Raw genomic sequence first — 18,511 nt, forward strand, 5'->3', positions numbered from 1 at the left:
CTCAAGTGATAAAACTCTATTCTCCAAAAGTAAATGTATGAAATGGTACCTCAAGTGTATATGTTTTGTTCTGGAATGGAACGCCGGATTGTTATCAAGATGAATAGCACTCTGACTATCATTGTATAAAATATTGTTCTCTTACTTCTTACCCAATTCTTCCAAAAAAACCTGCAACCAAGGAGAGGTTATTGGTTAAGTTATGTAGATAGGTTATGTCTGGGTGCAATTAGTGCAAGGGTCTTGCAATTGGGAATCGTGGCCTTGCTACTTTGTCTTCCACCTCTCACCTTTTCACTTCGTCTCTCCAACTCCCTCAGCCGAAGACTCAGAAGCAAAGGAAACATGAAAGGAGGGCAAGCGTCGCCAATGTTCCCAACCTCTCACCTCGTCACGATCTCCGTCTTCAAGTTCAATTCAAGTGCTATGGTTGCCTTAAGCCTCTTCCTTGTTTTTGGATTTTGCTTAATTCATTGTTTAAAGGCGATGCCGTCGTGAAATTGCCCTTCATACTGGTTCTAATCATGCTGAATATGAGCCGCAGAGGGAGGGGTTGAAGAAGAGGAAGAAGATGGGGTATTTCTGTAATTTCGCAAATAATTATTATATTTTTTAATTTAATATTAAATAGCAAGGTCAAATTCGACATTTCATCGTCCGATTAACGGGTTGGACTGAATATTCAGGCAAGGTGATCATTTTTAAAGTATCGGGAGTTTTTTAAAATAGGTTTGAACCATTAATTATGGATTGCTGACTTCAAATTCATGAACTATTCTTGAATTTAAATCTAAAATTATGTTTTTGAAAATCCAAATTGATACATAACTCATCAGTATTGATCCTTTCAGAAATTGTTGCACAGATATTTAATGAGGTACTGTATTTTTTTATACATGCGCCTATAGGGAATTCGAGAGTTTATGATAAAAATTGAAATTAGTAGGATTTTTTTTTATAAAAAAATTAGCACATAAAATATTACGAGTATTAACAGACCAAACCGACCCAAATTTCTCCAAACAAATTTCTAGCCACGTCAGTACTCTATTTCCGTCCTTCCTTTCCCCGCCACGCATTCCGAATTCCTAATAAATCTGAACTTCCTCTTCCGTCAACCCGAAGAACATGCTTACAGAGTTAAAAGGAAGAAGCAAATTGAGGTATAATTAGCAGATACCCTTATCGTTTTGATTGAAACTGCTATATATATATATATATATATATATATATATTAATGTCATGAAATTTATTGAAATTTTTTTCCCTACATTCTGATGGTAATACTCTGATTTCGAGTTGCAACGATCGATTTGTTCCTAATCTTGGTTTCGTTGTTTGCTTCCATTTTCGTTTTGAATTTTAGGTCTGGAATTATAGATTTCTTTGTTGAGGCAACTGATTTAGGTTATGTTGAATCAAGATTTTGTAGTTTCTATGTCATTTTTACTGGAGTCATGTGATCTTAATTTTGGGTCACACCATTTCACTTATATTGAGACTCACATAGTGGAATCAGGGTCGGAGCCCGGAAATATTCTGTTGGAGGGCCAAAATAGTAATTTAAAATTAACTTCTAGAAATAAAATAGAACATTTTGTAACACTTTTTCTTTCAATGCATTTTTAATGTATATTTGTAAGAGCATGTCTATAAATGCTATGAGAAGAAAAAATGGAGGAAAAAAAAAAAAAATTTGACAGCCAATACTCAATAGATGAGGTTATCGAGTGTCAAACATTTTTTCCTTCTCTCTTGAATTCATAACAAATAGTATATATGTGTATATATATGAATAAACTTACTATAATAATTAACACTTCTTTTACCATATATGAATTTTTAAAAGAAAGAATAAGAAGAAGTAATTTCTTTTACAAATCTCCTTTAATAATCATAAATAGGTAACCATAAATAGAATTTTTTTTACAAATGTTTTTTTTTTTGTGTGTGTGTGTGTGTTGGTTGGGGGGTTGGGCGGTGGGGTTAGGGACGGAGCAAATGAAGGGCCAGGAGGGGCACCTCCTGGCCTGGCCCCGGTGGGGTTAGGGACGGAGCCCTTTATAATATATGTAGTAATTTTTTATATTTTTTCTATATATAGGAAAAATTTTATACAGTGCCCCTCCTGGCCTAGCCCCGCTCTTTATAATATATGTAGTAATTTTTTATATTTTTTGTATATATTGGAAAAATTTTATACAGTGCCCCTCCTGGCCTGACACCGCTCTCTATATAATATATGTAATATTTTTTTTAAAATTTTTTTCTATATATATGAAAATTTTTATACATTGCCCCTAAATTTTGAGGTTTATTATTCCTTTATTTTCTCTTTTACTCTTTAAATTTCTTAAATTTTCTTAAAAGAAAAATTTAAATTTTTCTTTCTCAATTGAAACTCTTAGGCTCAGTTTGGTAGAGTGGAAATGGGAGGAAAGGGAAGGGAAGGTGATGGAGGGTGATTAAAAAATTGTGTTTGGATAAAATGGGTGGAAGGAAAGGAAATGAGAGGGAAGGGTTTGGAGGGTTATGTATAGCTTTGTATAACAATTTGCTTATCTTCCCAAAAATGGGAGGAAATGGAAGGCAATAGCTGAAGCAATATTTGTGATGTTAATTTTACCCTCAAGATTATATATACATACAAGTTAGCAGCTGCAGAGAGAGTGAGAGATTGCTGGCAACGGATGAAGCTTGCGACCGGCGAACCCGAACTAGAACAGCGGCGATGGAAATTGAAAGATATGAGTTTTGATTTTCTAAACAATCTGAAATGATATACCGATACGGGTTTTGAACTTTTGATTCTTGCAGACAGATGGATAAACTGAAATATATGGGTTTTGAACTTCTGATTCTTGTAGTGCAGAGAGAGAGAGAGAGAGTAAGTTCAGACTCGAGAACGAGAAAGTAGATGGAGGCGAGATTGGGGAGGCTGAAATGAGTTGCCTTAAAATTTTTTTTTCTTTTCTTGTGGACCTGAGGAGACAATATAAATATACACACATATATATGGAGGTGAGATTGGGGAGGCTGAAATGAGTTGCCCTAAATATATATGTACATACATATATATATATATATATATATATATATGGAGGCGAGATTGGGGAAGCTAAAATGAGTTGCCCTAAATTTTTTTTTTTTCTTTTCCTGTGGGCCTGAGGAGACAATATATATATATATATATCAGAGTTGAGAACGAGAATATGGAGGCTGAAATGATTTGCCCTAAATTTTTTTTTTTTTCTTTTCTTGTGGGTCTAGAGACGGTATATATATATATATATTTTAAAATATAAAAGGGTTTAATGGTCAATTTATTAAAATAATTCCCTTTCTTTTCTTTTCCCTTCTTTTCCCAAACGTGATTATTGTCCTTCCCTTTCTTTTCCTTCATTAATCAACCAAACACAATACCAAATTAAAATTATCCTTCCCTTCCCTTTCCCTCATAACTAATGTTATCCTTCTCCTTCAAACCCATCCTACCAAACATAGCCTTAACTTTTTCCGTTTAAAGTTCTCTCATTTTTCTTTCTTGTTCCAATTCCTACTCCTTAAAATTCATCTTTTTAACGTGCATATTTGAATTTTCTTCTTCTTCTTCTTCTTCTTTTTGTATTTTATATTTGTAATGTTTACATATATATATATATATATATATATATATATATATATATATTACATGGTGTCCCTCCTGAGTTGAAATCCAGACTCCGTCAGGGGGCAACTTCAGAATCACCATCGAGTCCATTGACAACTTCAGTTTTTCTAGCCTCGACTCCCTCTGATTGGATTATTGGAATAGTTGTTGTCATTCTCCTATTTGCACACACAAAAAGTCTAAGGTGGTAGAAGTTAATAATAAAAATCGAGTACCGTTCAAAATGGAGAAATGGCTGTCAGGAATTACTCCACTGTCAAACAGTAGCCTAGATTTATGTAGGAGTTTTTTTTAGATCATTAAGATAGGCTTTGATTTTGGTTCTTTAGCCAAGATGGGTTGCTTTTACTTCAGAAGCAATGGCAGGAGATTACTTTAAAATGAACTTTGTTTTATTTCAATAAGACATCTTACCCCATTTGCTTACCTCATTGGCAAGTTTTCGTTTAAAATTATATTTATTTGCCTAGGATTTTGTATTGAGTCCCTACAAGGAAAATTCAGAAAACATAATTGGACTAAAGTGACTGGTATATCTTTTTTCCCCTCATTTAAATGTTTAGATTATATCTTTCATTCGATTTTTTATTTTTAAGAAAAAAAAAAGAAACTCAATTTACTATAATTCATAATCCATAATCCATTAATGTAGACACAAAAGATTTCCTTCTGTTACTTATCGAAAAATTAAAAAAAAAAAGATTTCCTTCTGTTGGCATGCGGCTTCAAGAACAAATGTCCTTTAGTTGGCATGTGGCTCCTCTGAAGTACTGATTTACTGTAAATTCTCCCAGTCTTGCTAAAGAATCCACTTTGTGATTCAAGGGTTGAGGAATACAATTAAATTGTATTTGAACTAACTTGAGAGGTCAATTGCGTCTGTCAGCAGGTTGAATAATCTCCATGGCCTGTCCTTGACCCAATTTGCAACAAATTTGTATTTTTATTTTTATTTTTTCTTGGTTAATTTGCAACATTCCTGTTGTCACACTCGTAGATGATTTCCAGAACTTTAGGATTTATCTTTCGTTGTTCCCTTCTGAAGAGCTCTTACATGTGACTCTCCTCTAAAATGTTTGGAGAATGGAAAAACATTGTTTCCTTCGTGGTTACTCGTGCACTTTCAAATCTCAATGGTCTTAGGTTACATGAGGCGCAGTACCAAATTTAATATTTAAGTTGCACCATGGGAGGTAAAGTAATGTTGAGTTGGGGTTTGGTAAAGTGGGGTGGTGAGGGGGCAAGCAATTGCGTACGTGTCTTTAATGATAAAAATAATAGCTTAATGTAGTTCTCTCATCTAGTGAAGGACAATAAAAAAATTTCTGTTAATAATTTTGTCTTGTGAAAGACAGGTCATTATGTGGTACCATTTCTACCTGGAACACATGGTCTAGAATGTTGAGGGGATTGGAGAGCCTAACTTTAAATTATTATTATTTTTTTTCATAATTAACTTTAAATTATTTTCAAGGCATAAAAAAGTTATTATAGACGATTTAAACATCTCTCGCCCTCTAGATGAAGACAAAAATTTGAAGAAAAATTTGTAGATTATATCTAATTTTTTGCATCAAGTTTTGAAGTTAAAGCAACCAAAGAAAAATCTCTTATGTAATGATACATTCGGATTGGCAAACTAATGTCCTGTTTCATTACCAATGCCATCAGTAGTTCTTTTGAAGAGAAAAAATTGAAGAAAAATTTGTAGTTGATATCTAATTTTTTGCATTAAGTTTTGAAGTTAAAGCAACCAAAGAAAAATCTCTTATGTAATGATACATTCCGATTGGCAAACTAATTTCCTCTTTCATTACCAATTTACTAATGCCATCAGTAGTTCTTATTACGTGGATTCTTTATTGTTTGTTCTTTCACTCATTTGAAAGAAAGAACCACTATCACAATATTTTTTCCCTCCATTCTTTAGTCATAATTGACAAATTAATAGCGGACCATTAGATCTTGTTCTATTGGTATATTTCCTCGCTGGCTTTTCAATGCAACTATCTCTTTTAATTTTTAACTTTCTGTTTTGTGTCATGGCCATTATTTTCTGATGTTATTTTGGATGCTTGCTTCAGACTACTGCTCAAGTGATTATAAAGAACGTGGAAGGTACATTACGCGTGTCTCTCTGAGAAATATGAAAGGTGAAAGCGGTTATGTGCCACCTTCTTATATTCCTCTGGGACAGTCAGACTCTGTAGCGGAGGCTGCTTCACAGACAGATTTCGTAGTAGAGGTTTCTCCACGCAATGATGACATCCCTGTTGGTCATCACAGAAGCAATGTCCCAGCTCCATGGTCTTCTGGAATCTGTGCTTGTTGCGATGATATGCAGAGCTGTATGCTACTTTCTGCCTTGTGAACTTGATTTATCAGAAGGAAAAAAATTATGAAAGGTGCATCTTGAGTGATAAAAAGAAACTAAATGAATGCACATGTTAATTTTCTTTTATTTCCATAATAATTACAGTTACGTACTAATATAATAATGTGAAAGAACACATTTTATGGGACTATATTATTATATTTGATATGGTCAGCTCTTTGCTAGTTAAGTGGTTAAAATATTTTGAATGCTATTACTATCACGGTGGGCCACTAGTTGAGTAAATCATGATTGCCAACCACTCTGCTTGGACGTTCTAACTTTGGATATTTAGTTCCCGCTTTGCATTAAGGTGCACAAAATGTCTATTAACATGTATGTAGGTGAGATAGTTGATTCTAAAAATCAAAGCCTTAATGGTAGATGAGGTGTTACTGGAGATTTATGCTGCTACAAGATGAAGCTGCAGTTGTTGGATGTCATTTGATATACATTCAATAAATGTGCTCAAGTTTATCCTTTAGTTTTTGCCATGGTCTTTGCTTAGTTCTGTTTGAGGTATGTACCCACAATTTTGTTTACACTTCGGATAGGTTGAACAACAACATAAATTGCTATACTTCCATTTATTTGTATATAATTAACAAATTAAGTGAAGATTTACTTGTGTAGAGTAAATATAGCATGCCCTTAAGAACTTTAATAAATGAGAGTAAAAGTTGGCCTCAGCAAGATGGCCAGATGTAATTTCTGTTTTTTTTTGTGGTAGAGACTCTTTTCATGATTTTCTTTGTATTGTTATTCTATTATTATTTTTTTGTTAAAGAAAAGGAAGGGTGACAAGGAGAAAAGTACATTTAGGCTGACAAAGGAGGAGAAGGGATTTTGTTGGATGAGACATGGATACGATGGAAAACTGTTGTTGGAGAATGTTTATCAAGCCTGTTGGAGACAATTCTATTGAAGAAACTGGTTTGTGTAATGGTCTAAAAGAATATTCTGCTGTACAGTAGCACCTTGGAGGACCTTGATAACCTTAGAATCATCCAAGGGATAAGATTTTGTTGTTTGTGTTGAGCTTTAGAGTTTTTGCTATCTAAATAAAATCATTTTTTTTGTAATAATATTTTACCTTGTTAGAATGTTTTGGGTCATTATGTAATTACATATAGTTGGTAGGGTTATTGTGTAATTAGCTGAGTCTTGTATCTTTATATAAGCCACTATAGGCTTAGGGTTTTATATATATAATACACATTTCTGTAGCCACCATGATCTCTCTCTCTCTCTCACAGTCTCTCTCTCTCTTATCAATTTGAACATGGTATCAGAGTGGTACGAAACAATGGGAAACTAAGATTGTAGTTATGATTGCATCTGTGTTGTTCTTCTACAAATTGAAATTGAGATCGAAAACGATTCTGTTATTCGCTGAAGGTTTGGCCGTCGTTCTGTTCAGAGCCGGAGGTTTGAAACTGTCGTTGTGTTCAGCGCTTCTTGTCCGTTGTTCTTAGATCTGAAGCCCTTTGTTTTGTTGGCCGAGGCTGCCTTGGCCGTCGCAAGTTGCAGAGGTTCCATCATCGCGAACCATCTCTGCTCGGTTGTTAGATCGTTGCTTGTGTTGTGTTGCCGTCACCGCTGCAAGGGCTAGGGTGTGTACTAGCCTTGATTCCCCATTGCGAAGCTCGGGTGCTGGAGTTTATTGTTGGTGGTAGAGTTCTAGTTCTTGCCGGCGTTGATTGTAAAGGAGAAGGGTGGTGTTTGGTTGCAGGCGTGAAGTTATCCTAACCTTGGTTTACTAAAGCCGGAATAGCAGAGAATTGGTTTTGATTTGGCTCGTTTGCCCAGATCCAAACCGGGTGCCCAGATCCGACCCGTTTGCCCAGATCCAGCCCGTCTGCCCAGATCTGGATTTAGTTTTTTTTTTTTTTTTTTTCCAGGTATGATTTTCTTTTCTCTCTTTCCTTCTCCATGGCTGCCTGTTCAGACCTGCTTTCTTCTGCTTCTTTCAATCCTCCCATGACTTCAGTCAAGCTCAATGGCAAGAACTATATTTTATGGACCAAGTCAATAGCTATTTTTCTGAAAGCCAAAGGCTTTGGCTCTCATTTGGTTAAGGATAAGCCTAAAGACAGTGATGCGGATTTCAATTCATGGGAACAAAGGGATGCTCAGATCATTTCCTTAATGCTGAATTGTATTGAACCCAATATCAGCTCCAACATGTTGTATTTGGATACTACCAAGGAGATATGGAACCGCCTCCAACAGTTATATTCAGGTACTGGTAATATCACCAGAATTTATGAGGTGTGCAGACAATTCTTTGCCCTCCTACAAGGTACTCACAGTCTTGCAGAGTACTTCTCATAGTCAGTGGGAATTTGTGAAGAAATGAACTTTTATTAGTCTATCACCTCTGATGTGAAGAGCATACAATAACAACGTGAGGATTTTAATGCTGTTCGGTTTCTCACGGGGTTGTCACCAGAATATGAATCTGTTCGTGCACAGATTTTGGGTAGCCCTGCACTTCCCTCTCTTCCTGATATGTTCTCCAGACTCTAGCGTGCTACTTTATCTAGTGGCGCTTCCGGGAGTGCTTCAAGTGGTGTCATCGCTCCTCCTAGCAGTGAACGTTTTGCATTAGTTGTGAACCAGGGTGGTTATCAGTCTTCTCATGGCAGTGGCGGTCGTTTTACCCATGGACGTGGCCGTGGTTGTGGCAGAGGCAGAGACTTAAAACTCTGCACTCACTACGGTCTTACTAATCACACTGTCAATTACTGTTGGGATCTTTATGGGAAACCGCCACCTTCTTCCTATGCACATCAAATAACCTCTACTGAAGGGGATTCTTCTTTCTCTGCCACACCAACTACTCCACAAGTGGCTGTTGAGTTTGCTATGGTCACCATGACAATTTCCTGCGATGAGTATGCTCAGTTTATGTCTCAACAACGGCCTTCCACCTCATCTTCCATGGTTTCCTTTGCCCAATCAGGTAGTGCAACTGCATGTCTCTTATCCTCTCGTTAGAGTCCCTGCATTTTTAACTCTGGCGTATCCGATCACATGACTGGTAGTTCTCATCTCTTATCTGATTTTCAGTCTGTTCCTTGCTCTCAAAGTGTTACTCTTGCTAATGGCTCCTCCACTAAAGTTTTGGGTGTGGGAACCACCCAACTCACTCCTTCTATGTCCCTTTCCTCTGTATTATATATTCCTCAATTCCCTTTTAATTTGATGTCCATTAGTCAAATTACTAAATCTCTTAATTGCTCCGTTATATTTTATCCCTCATGTTGTATTTTTCAGGATCTCAAGACGATGAAGAAGTTTGGTCCGGGACATGAAGTAGGTGGCTTGTATTACTTTGATCTTGCACCATCTCCCACGACTCTTCAATCATCTTTGTCTCCTTTCCAGTGGCGCTGTCGTCTTGGCCACCCATCATTATCAGTTTTGCAGCGTCAAGTCCCCAGCCTTAGTCTTAGTTGTGTTGAGTCCATGCCTTGTGAAGCATGTCAGCTTAGTAAGCATTTTCGTGTATCTTTCAAACCGAGAGCTACCAATCGTGTTGCTAGTCCTTTTCAATTAATTCATTCAGATGTATGAGGCCAATAAAACATATTTCTATTAATGGATTTCGTTATTTTGTGACTTTTGTGGATGATCATTCTCGTATGACTTGGTTGTTTTTAATGAAAAATCGTTCTGAGTTATTCTCTATTTTTCAAATATTTCGCAAAGAAATAAAAACTCAATTTGGATGTTCCATTAAAGTTTTACGTTCTGACAATGCCAAAGAATATTTCTCAGACCCTTTTGAGACTTATTTTCATGCTAAAGGTATCATTCATCAATCATCTTGCACTTATACTCCTCAACAAAATAGAGTAGCTGAACGTAAAAATTGTCATTTCCTTGAAGTATGTCGTGCCCTTTTATTCCATATGCATGTTCCCAAACGTTTTTGGAGTGATGCTGCCTGTCATCTTATTAATCGGATGCCTTCGTCGGTGTTACAAGGGAAATCTCCTCATTCTGTTCTATTTCCCAACTCCGCATCGATTAATATTACTTCTCGGGTCTTTGGATGTGTATGTTATGTCCATAACCTTGGGTGCCACTAAGTGTGTTTTTCTTGGGTATTCTCGCACTTAGAAGGGTTATAGTTGTTACAGTCCTCATTTTCAGCGCTTTTTCACTAGTGCTAATTTCTCCTTTTTTGAGTCTCTCCCATATTTTTCTGATTCTACTACCCTTCTCGATATTACTCTTGAACCACCTATACCAACTGTTCCCTCTCTATTTCCTGCTCCCACACGTCCTCACTCCGTTGTCCCCTTGCAGGTTTATACTCGACGACCTCAACCACCTACTTCGCTCCCTCCATCTCCTTCGGAGTCTTCGGATCCGACACCATCTACTTTACCTGATGATTTGCCTATTGCTCTCCGTAAGGGTACTCGGTCGTGTGTTACTGCACATTCCATTTCTAACTTTGTCTCCTACCATAATGTTTCATTCTCTTTATCTTGTTTTTTAATCCAAAGTGTCTGCTACTTTTGTTCCCAAGACTTTGCAGGATGCTCTTTCTAATTCGGGTTGGCGTAAAGCCATGGTAGATGAGATGGATGCCCTTCACCGTAATCGGACTTGGGATCTTGTTCCCTTACCTCCAGGCTCCAAAATGGTTGGTTGTAAGTGCGTCTACACTGTTAAATACCTCCACGATGGGTCTATTGAGCGGTTGAAGGCTCGTCTGGTGGCAAAAGGGTACACTCAGACTTATGGTATTTACTACGATGAGACCTTTTCTCCTGTTGCTAAGATTTCTTCTATTCAGGTACTTATTTCCATTGCTGCCAATTGTACTGGTCGTTGTTTCAATTGGATGTCAAGAATGCCTTCTTGCACGGTGACTTGGTTGAAGAAGTTTATATGGAGCAACCACTTGGGTTTGTTGCTCAAGGGGAGTATCGTCACACTGTTTGTCGCCTTAAAAAGGCCTTGTATGGATTGAAACAGTCTCCACTGGCTTGGTTTGGAAAATTCTTTGAGGCGGCATTAGAATTTGGTCTTAACAGATGCCAGGCCGATCATTCGGTATTTCACCAGCGCACTAAAGCTGGCTTCATTTTTCTTGTGGTGTATGTAGATGATATTGTAATCACGGGTGATAATTTTGAAGGTATTGCTAAGTTGAAGTTGTTTCTGCAAAATCGATTCCACACTAAAGACTTGAGTAAACTTAGGTATTTTTGGGTATTGAAGTTGCTAGATCCAAGAAGGGTATAAGTTTATCTCAACGCAAATATGTGTTGGACTTATTAGAAGAAACAGGTATGTTGGGTGGTCGTCCTGTTGATGCTCCTATGGATTCAAATACAAAACTTTTTCTGATGAGGGTGATCTATTTAATGACTCGGGCAGATTTCGTCGCCTTGTTAGGAAATTAATTTATCTCACTATCACTCGACTTGATATTTCATATGCAATTAGTGTTGTAAGTCAGTTCATTGGAGCTCCTAGAACGCCACATTGGATTGATGTTCTTCGGATTATTCGATATCTCAAGCAAGCTCCAGGTTTTGGGTTACTATATAAATCAAATGGTCATCTCAGGGTGGAAGGTTTTACAAATGCTGACTGGGCTGGTTCTCCTTCAGACAGGAGATCTACTACAGGCTACTGCACATTTGTAGGAGGAAATCTTGTTACATGGAAAAGTAAACGGTGGTAGCTCGATTCAGTGCTGAAGCTGGGTACAGGGCAATGGCCCATACCACTAGTGAGTTGACATGGATACAACATTTTCTAAAAGAACTTAGGTTGACAGTTGAAACTCCTACTCCATTATTCTGTGATAATCAAGCAGCCGTTCACATTGCATCAAATTCTGTGTTTCGTGAGAGGACCAAACATATTGAAGTTGATTGTCACTTCATTCGAGAAAAAATATTAAGTGAGAGCATCTCTACTCCATTTGTGAAGTCTGAAGATCAATTAGCTGATATGTTTACCAAAGCATTGGGTCATAATCGGGTAAGGACTATTTGTTCCAAGCTGGGATTATTTGATATATACTCTCCAGCTTGAGGGGGAGTGTTAGAATGTTTTGGGTCATTATGTAATTACATATAGTTGGTAGGGTCATTGTGTAATTAGCTGAGTTTTGTATCTTTATATGAGCCACTGTAGGCTTAGGGTTTTATATATGTAATACACATTTTTGTAGCCACCATGATCTCTCTCTCTCTCTCTCTCTCTCTCTCTCTCTCTCTCTCTCTCTCTCATCAGTTTGAACATACCTTAGCAATAAAAATCATACCCTTAAACCCCACACTACCATAGACATTGTGCTACAATGGATTTGGAATGGTATGATCAACACTAAGCCTAAGCAATGGTATCAGTAACTAAATTTAGTTTGAGATTGCTGTCACGTCCTAACTCCTAGCAAATCTTAGCTTAGGTTTAGATGATGGTTCATTTTGGAGCATAGGAATGAGGGCTTTGATGTTAGGATGCAGGACAATTTGAGGGTATAAGCTGCTTACCTACATTGTAATGGAAGGTGCCATTATGGCAAGGTTGCCTGATGGGAGTTTTAAATTGGATTCGAGGTAATTTCTCTTGTTTGGAGGATATCAGTAGACTCTCTACCGGTAACCACGGTTGAGCTTGATGGGGAGGGGTTGGTGTATAGATTGATTTAATGATCTAAAATAACATTCTAAATTGTGTCCTCTGTGTGTGTCTAGCATGCATCAAACTCTCTCTTCTTAAGCTCTTGCTGTATACACCCTTATCTTTCTCTTCTTCCAAAGTCCTAGAGTAGGGTAAGACAATTGGTTGTCTCCATCTCATGCTCCATGAGAACAGAGAAATGAACTATACAAATGAGTTAGAAGAGATCCTGCATCTGTCTCGATTGAACTAGCAGCTATGGACTTGAATACCATATGGGTCAACTCAACGAGTGTTTGGAAATAATTAAAAGGATAGCACTCCCCTTTAAAATTTTATGCAACAATTCTAATTATGGGACTTGTATGATATGACTCCTCTCTCTCTCTATATATAATATATATATCCCTCTCTTCTCCTGCTTGTTTGTATATGTAGTTAGGATCCAGAGCTTTCGTTGTTGGTCGATTTAATGACATCCTTTTTTTAATTGTCTTAACTATGTGTTTATATTTATAACAATTTGACTCGATTACAATATGACCTACTTACGTCCCGTCCTACTTCTAAATGAGGTGTTGACCTTCCGTACATATTATCACATGTATTGTCACTCTTATGCATAAAAGTTGATCGCGTGTAGGAAAGCCTGAACAGTTAGTGAGGTAGTAATCTTGTGACGGCATATGGCAAAGATTTGCTTTGATTGCTGAACAAGTTTGTCAAAGATCATGGTGAGTTGGATAAGTCTTTAAAGTGTGTGTTCAACTCTTTTATTTGTCTCAACTTTCAACAAGTTATCCATCCATGTATCCTTTTCTTTTATTTTCTTTTTCTTTTCTTTCTGATTTTTTGTTTTGTTTTTGTTTGTGTTTGTGTGTGTGCGTGTAGATTTGGTATAAAAATAGGCAGAACATTTGTAAGGAATACTATTATAGAATCTATTGCAAAGACTTCGCAATGAGTGAGCCATGAGCTCTTTGATGATCTAAGTGGAGAGGGGACAAGGCAAAAGAACAACTCACAGAGCTAGCCAAGGTTTAAAGCCGTAGGAGTGATGTGTTTCCTCACCTTCCAAAGTAGGGCAAAGTGGGGATGTGAGTTTCAAATAGGAGGAAAAAAAGAAGAACATGGATATGGATAGAATTAATGATGTGATGCAAATAAATGAATATGGAGATAATGTATACACATGCATATGAATATGTGGAGGACAGAATATTTGCAGGTGAGGAATCTGTGCTTCTCTCTTATTTATTTAATTTTTGCAGTGGGTATATGGCACATATACCCACTTTATCCAAATTGAGACTTGAACCCTCAAGGTCGACTTTGGAAGGTCGAGATGATACCAGTTAGCTATTGCTTGGCACTGCACCTCTGTTTGCATGCCTTAGAATAGTGAATCACATTACATTTCTGGGTGAGTAATAACTTTTTAGAAGCACAACTTTACAAAAAATTACTAATCAAATGGCACTTCAACTTCTGAAAAATTTTGTTCCCAAATGAACACTACTGGATATCAATCTAAGAAAAAGCACACACAATCAGCTAAAAGTAAGGCATAGGAATTTCTAAAGAATAATGTTTGAGTGAATGAAAACTTCTTAGAGTAAGAAAAACTTTCAGCAAAATGGATTATGCATTCTAAATATGACTCATAATTAGTTCCCTAATATGATTGATAGCTAGCAATTCTTAAAATAAATAACTGTTAAACTTGATACTTTCCAAAATTCCATAATTTGAGGAAATATTTACTCAAACAACTAAACTGGACATTTTTCATTAGGGCAAAATAGGCTTTCTGATTCCCTGGGGCCAAAGCCTTTGGGGTTCCAGAAAGGTTATGTCTTCTAGTACCTATCAATTTTTACTATCATCATGCTTTTTGGCAATATATTTGTATGAATCATGATTTCTAAGTGGATATAACATATTTGCATATACTTTGTTGAATAAAGTATTGTGCTTTCCTCTTGTGGTGGGAAGAAATGAATCTGTCAATTAATAACCTTAAAGTGATGAACTAATTTGCAGTTTGCCACTTTTTGCTCAGGTTGTGTAGGTCTTGTTTGCCCCTGTTTTCTTTTTGGAAAGAATGCAGAGTTTTTGGGGTCCGGAACTTTGATAGGATCATGCATGACCCATTTTATTTTGTGGGCGCTTATGAATATGCTTTGCTGCTTGTTGACTGATGGTGTTCTTTTTGGGTTACCCGGATGCTTTGTGGCATGTTATGCATGTGGCTATCGCAGGACACTACGAGCAAAGTATGATCTGCAGGTATCTCGTTTCCACTATGTCAAGTATAATGCACTTTTTTGATAGTTATAATTCTTATTGTTGGAGTTTTGTCTATATCTCCTCAACATTATGCTATGTTCGTCACCCACCTTTTTGTCAATCAAAACCGTTCACTTGATGTTCACAATCTTGTATATTGTTCCCTTGATATGGAGTGTATTTTATAATCACACCAAGTTTCGGAATATGGAGTGCATGCAGGATTTCAATCCTAATTTTCATTATTTTGAATTTTGTAAAAGACGCCAACCATATAAATGCTCTTACATTTGGTGTTTTTATAGTGTCTAAGAATTTCGAAGGATCTTGATCATTATTATCCTTCCATTACTTTCTTTTGCTACTATTCAAAAACATGTTATTCCCCTTAACATGTTGACCTGACCCTTTTAGCCAAGCATTGATTTGTTACGGTTGAGACTGTGTGATTCTTTGACTGTCGGTCTGGGTTCCCTTCTGATTTTTATGAGGAAAGCTATGGTTCCACAAAGATGATATCTCACTAATCTTTTGCTGGTGTTTTTTATATTTGCAATATATAGACAGTTGACATGGGTATTAAGAAAAGAATTTGAATGTGACTTGGTTGGGCCAATCAAATGTTGTCGGTTTTGGGTTTATGGGACCTCAGTTTTCAATGCAATAATGAGGTCTTTAAAATATTAGAAAAAGCATGTGGGGTTTATAATTTTTATTATGTGGTAAAATTCTGTTATTGAATTTGTCAGATCATTTAAGCAACTAGCCATATTTTTTCTCTACGTTTTTTTTCTTTCGTTTATATTTTTGGTTTTTCTTTTCCTCTGATTGTGAGCTGTCCATTTAGGTCAGGATGATGATGATTTAGGTCAGGTTGTTGGACAGATTTTGCTGTTTGAGGCTCATTGTGGGCTTTAAATGTACTTGTTATGAGAAGGAAATGTGTGTTTTATGCATCACTGGGGATAGCCAGCCCACTGGGTTTATTCTATAATCTTCAAATTCTATATTTATTTATAACAAACTTGATGAAGCTCGTTTTGTGTATTTTTTTTTCATTTCCTGATAGCTTGATGATAATAGTTTTATAATGAGTGTGTACAAAGAACTTGCATCTGCTGCCTGAGCTTAGGTGACCAAATCTTTTGTTGGGTAATGAGAAAGAAGTAATAAACTACTGTGGTCTGCTTAAAATTTTGCTACGAGCTTTTCATAGTGTAAAATTTTCTCACTAAAAGCTTTTTCACACGAGGATGTTGGAACCTGTCATTTCCTTGGTGCAGTAAAATATAATTTCCTGCACAGGAAACCAACTGCCTGGAGGAATTAAAACCCATGGCCAGTACTACAGTGAAAATCAATTTCCCAAGTGAAAATATCCTTTTACCACGTTCCCCTTGCTATTGAGTATTGGATGGATGTCTTGCAATTTACAGATATTTTAATTTTTGTTACTTCTTCTCCTCTACTGGTCAAGTGTGTATTTATTTATTTTTATCCCTAATGCAGGAAGCACCGTGCAGAGACTTTGTTACTCATTTTTTCTGCCATCTGTGTGCCATTTGCCAAGAATACAGGGAAATCCGTGAAAGGTCCAGCAATTCCAGCCCACCTGATCTGAATCTAATGGCACTCACAGCCCCTCCAGTCCAGACAATGGAACCAGCTTCTAAAGGATAGTGCTCTTTCTTTTATTGCATATTATTCTTTTACCTTACCACGTAGCAGTGGCTTTATTATATATTGATCCCGCTTTCCCATCCCTATTCAGATTATATTACTTGAGCCTCTGTGTTCTTTTACGTTTATGTTTTGTCTTCCAAGTTGTTGCGGGATCATGAGGTTGCTTGCCATGGTTTGTGATTTTGTTAGGAGTGACTTTTTCCTGTATAAATTATGTGATGACTTACTGGGATGATATTGAAAACCACGGTATATTTTTGGTATGATGACAATTGAGGATGATGTTTGGTCGACACAATCACCAAGGTATAACTTTGTTTGGAATAACATTGTATAAGTAATTGACAGTAGATACCAAGGAGAACGCCCCCATGAAAATGATTGTATTTTGTAGGGTTGTTTGGATAAAAATGATGACAGGTAGACTGCTTTGAGCTAAAGAGGGGATTATGGATGTGTTTTGGACCGTTTTGAGCTAAATATGATCAATTTTTTGAAAAACTGACTTTATGGGAATTTTTTAAAAAAATGTAAAAAATAGGGACAGTTTTGAGTAAGTAATTTTATTATACCAATCCCATTGATACTTTTTAGCCTTCCAATGGGAAAGGTGAAGATTCAAGTCTCAATAGGGGCACATGGGTATATGAGTTTCATGCTAAAGTTAAGTTGGCTAAATTTTTTTTTTTGGAAAGGTTAAACAAACTCATGTCTCCACTGAGAATTTTCCAACCTCTCTCCTTTAGAAAGATGAGTTTGTACCTGCTGGAATATTGTCCATTTGGTAAGTTGTTTTTTTGTTTTTTTTTTTTTTTTTTGGTGCCTTACAATACACGCACTATTCAATTTAATTTAAGAGTGTAGTTCGAAAGCGAATATTCGAAGATTTACCTTTTGGATCTCTATCTTGGAACGTCCATTTGGTAAGTTGGTTGTTTTTTGTTTCTTTGAATTAATGCACAAAGTCACAAGCATATTGACGTCCTTGAATACCTGCAGACTCATGGAAGTAACAATGCACAATTACAATTTCTAGAGTGAACTTTACCATCTCTATTAAAGATTATTTTTTTAGATTTTTACATAGCTTTTATTTTGTGGAAGGAACAAAAAAATATTAATTTAAAACACATCTATTTAATTTTTTTTTTTTTTTCATTTCAAATGAATAAAATTAATTTAAATAAACAATAATATTTTTTTAACTTTCACGATACCTTTGTACAAAATTTTCTTTCAAACTATACATTAGAAGATTTTTTTTTTTTAGCCATTATAAAAAGGAAAAGGATCATGGCCCTAGCAATGCAAACGAAGGACGGGTCTCTGACCACACGTCCCCCGGTCCCACCCCTCTCCCTAAAGAGAATTTTGTAGGAATTAGATTTCAAGAGAATTTTGCAGTTATTCGAAAACTATGAAATTTCAACAGGGAATTGAATTTGAAGGAATTTCAAAAAAAATTATTGTAAGGTTAAAAAAAGAATTTGAAGGTTCTAATGACTAACTAATTACTGTACAATGTTGCAGGGTTCAAGTTGATTTTTTAACTATTTTGACAGAAAAATAAATAAATAAAATTTATATATTTTTAATACATTTATTTAGATGTCAAATGCTAATTGGTTCGAACTAATAATCCTAATCGCGAATTCAATTTTTGCAATTGGCGAATTTGTTTTCTTAATTCGCGATTTCCATACAAATTCACTTTGTAGAGCTAAATTTGTTAGAGTCCCAATAATATGGAACATCTATGTTACCATATATACATTTATTAGTTACACTATTACCCTATATATACATTAATCAGTTAAACTCCACGCGTTCGCCCAAGT

General features: G+C 36.1%; 1 protein-coding gene across 1 annotated transcript; it reads left to right on the forward strand.

Annotated features, from left to right (window-relative positions):
- The first annotated feature begins 998 nt into the window (after nt 1-998).
- On the forward strand, nt 999-16,971 carry LOC132313468 (protein PLANT CADMIUM RESISTANCE 10). The gene is made up of 4 exons (XM_059812243.1): nt 999-1,163; nt 5,755-6,018; nt 14,764-14,990; nt 16,500-16,971. The coding sequence occupies exons 2-4, from the start codon at nt 5,817-5,819 to the stop codon at nt 16,668-16,670; spliced, it is 600 nt and encodes a 199-aa protein (XP_059668226.1). The 5' UTR covers nt 999-1,163; nt 5,755-5,816; the 3' UTR covers nt 16,671-16,971.
- Nucleotides 16,972-18,511: the final 1,540 nt, after the last annotated feature.

This window comes from Cornus florida, unplaced genomic scaffold, assembly GCF_030987335.1.
Source record: "Cornus florida cultivar Cherokee Brave unplaced genomic scaffold, ASM3098733v1 CherokeeBrave_3.0.0_Hap2_Chr06, whole genome shotgun sequence".
NCBI classification, from domain to species: Eukaryota; Viridiplantae; Streptophyta; class Magnoliopsida; order Cornales; family Cornaceae; genus Cornus; species Cornus florida.

Excerpts from the sequence above, each read along its gene's own strand:
- LOC132313468 (XM_059812243.1), top strand. The coding sequence starts at position 5,817 with ATGAAAGGTGAAAGCGGTTATGTGCCACCTTCTTATATTCCTCTGGGA. Across the intron at positions 6,019-14,763 it reads TTGCGATGATATGCAGAGCT|GTTGTGTAGGTCTTGTTTGC; the intron begins GTATGCTACTTT and ends CTTTTTGCTCAG. Across the intron at positions 14,991-16,499 it reads GAGCAAAGTATGATCTGCAG|GAAGCACCGTGCAGAGACTT; the intron begins GTATCTCGTTTC and ends TCCCTAATGCAG.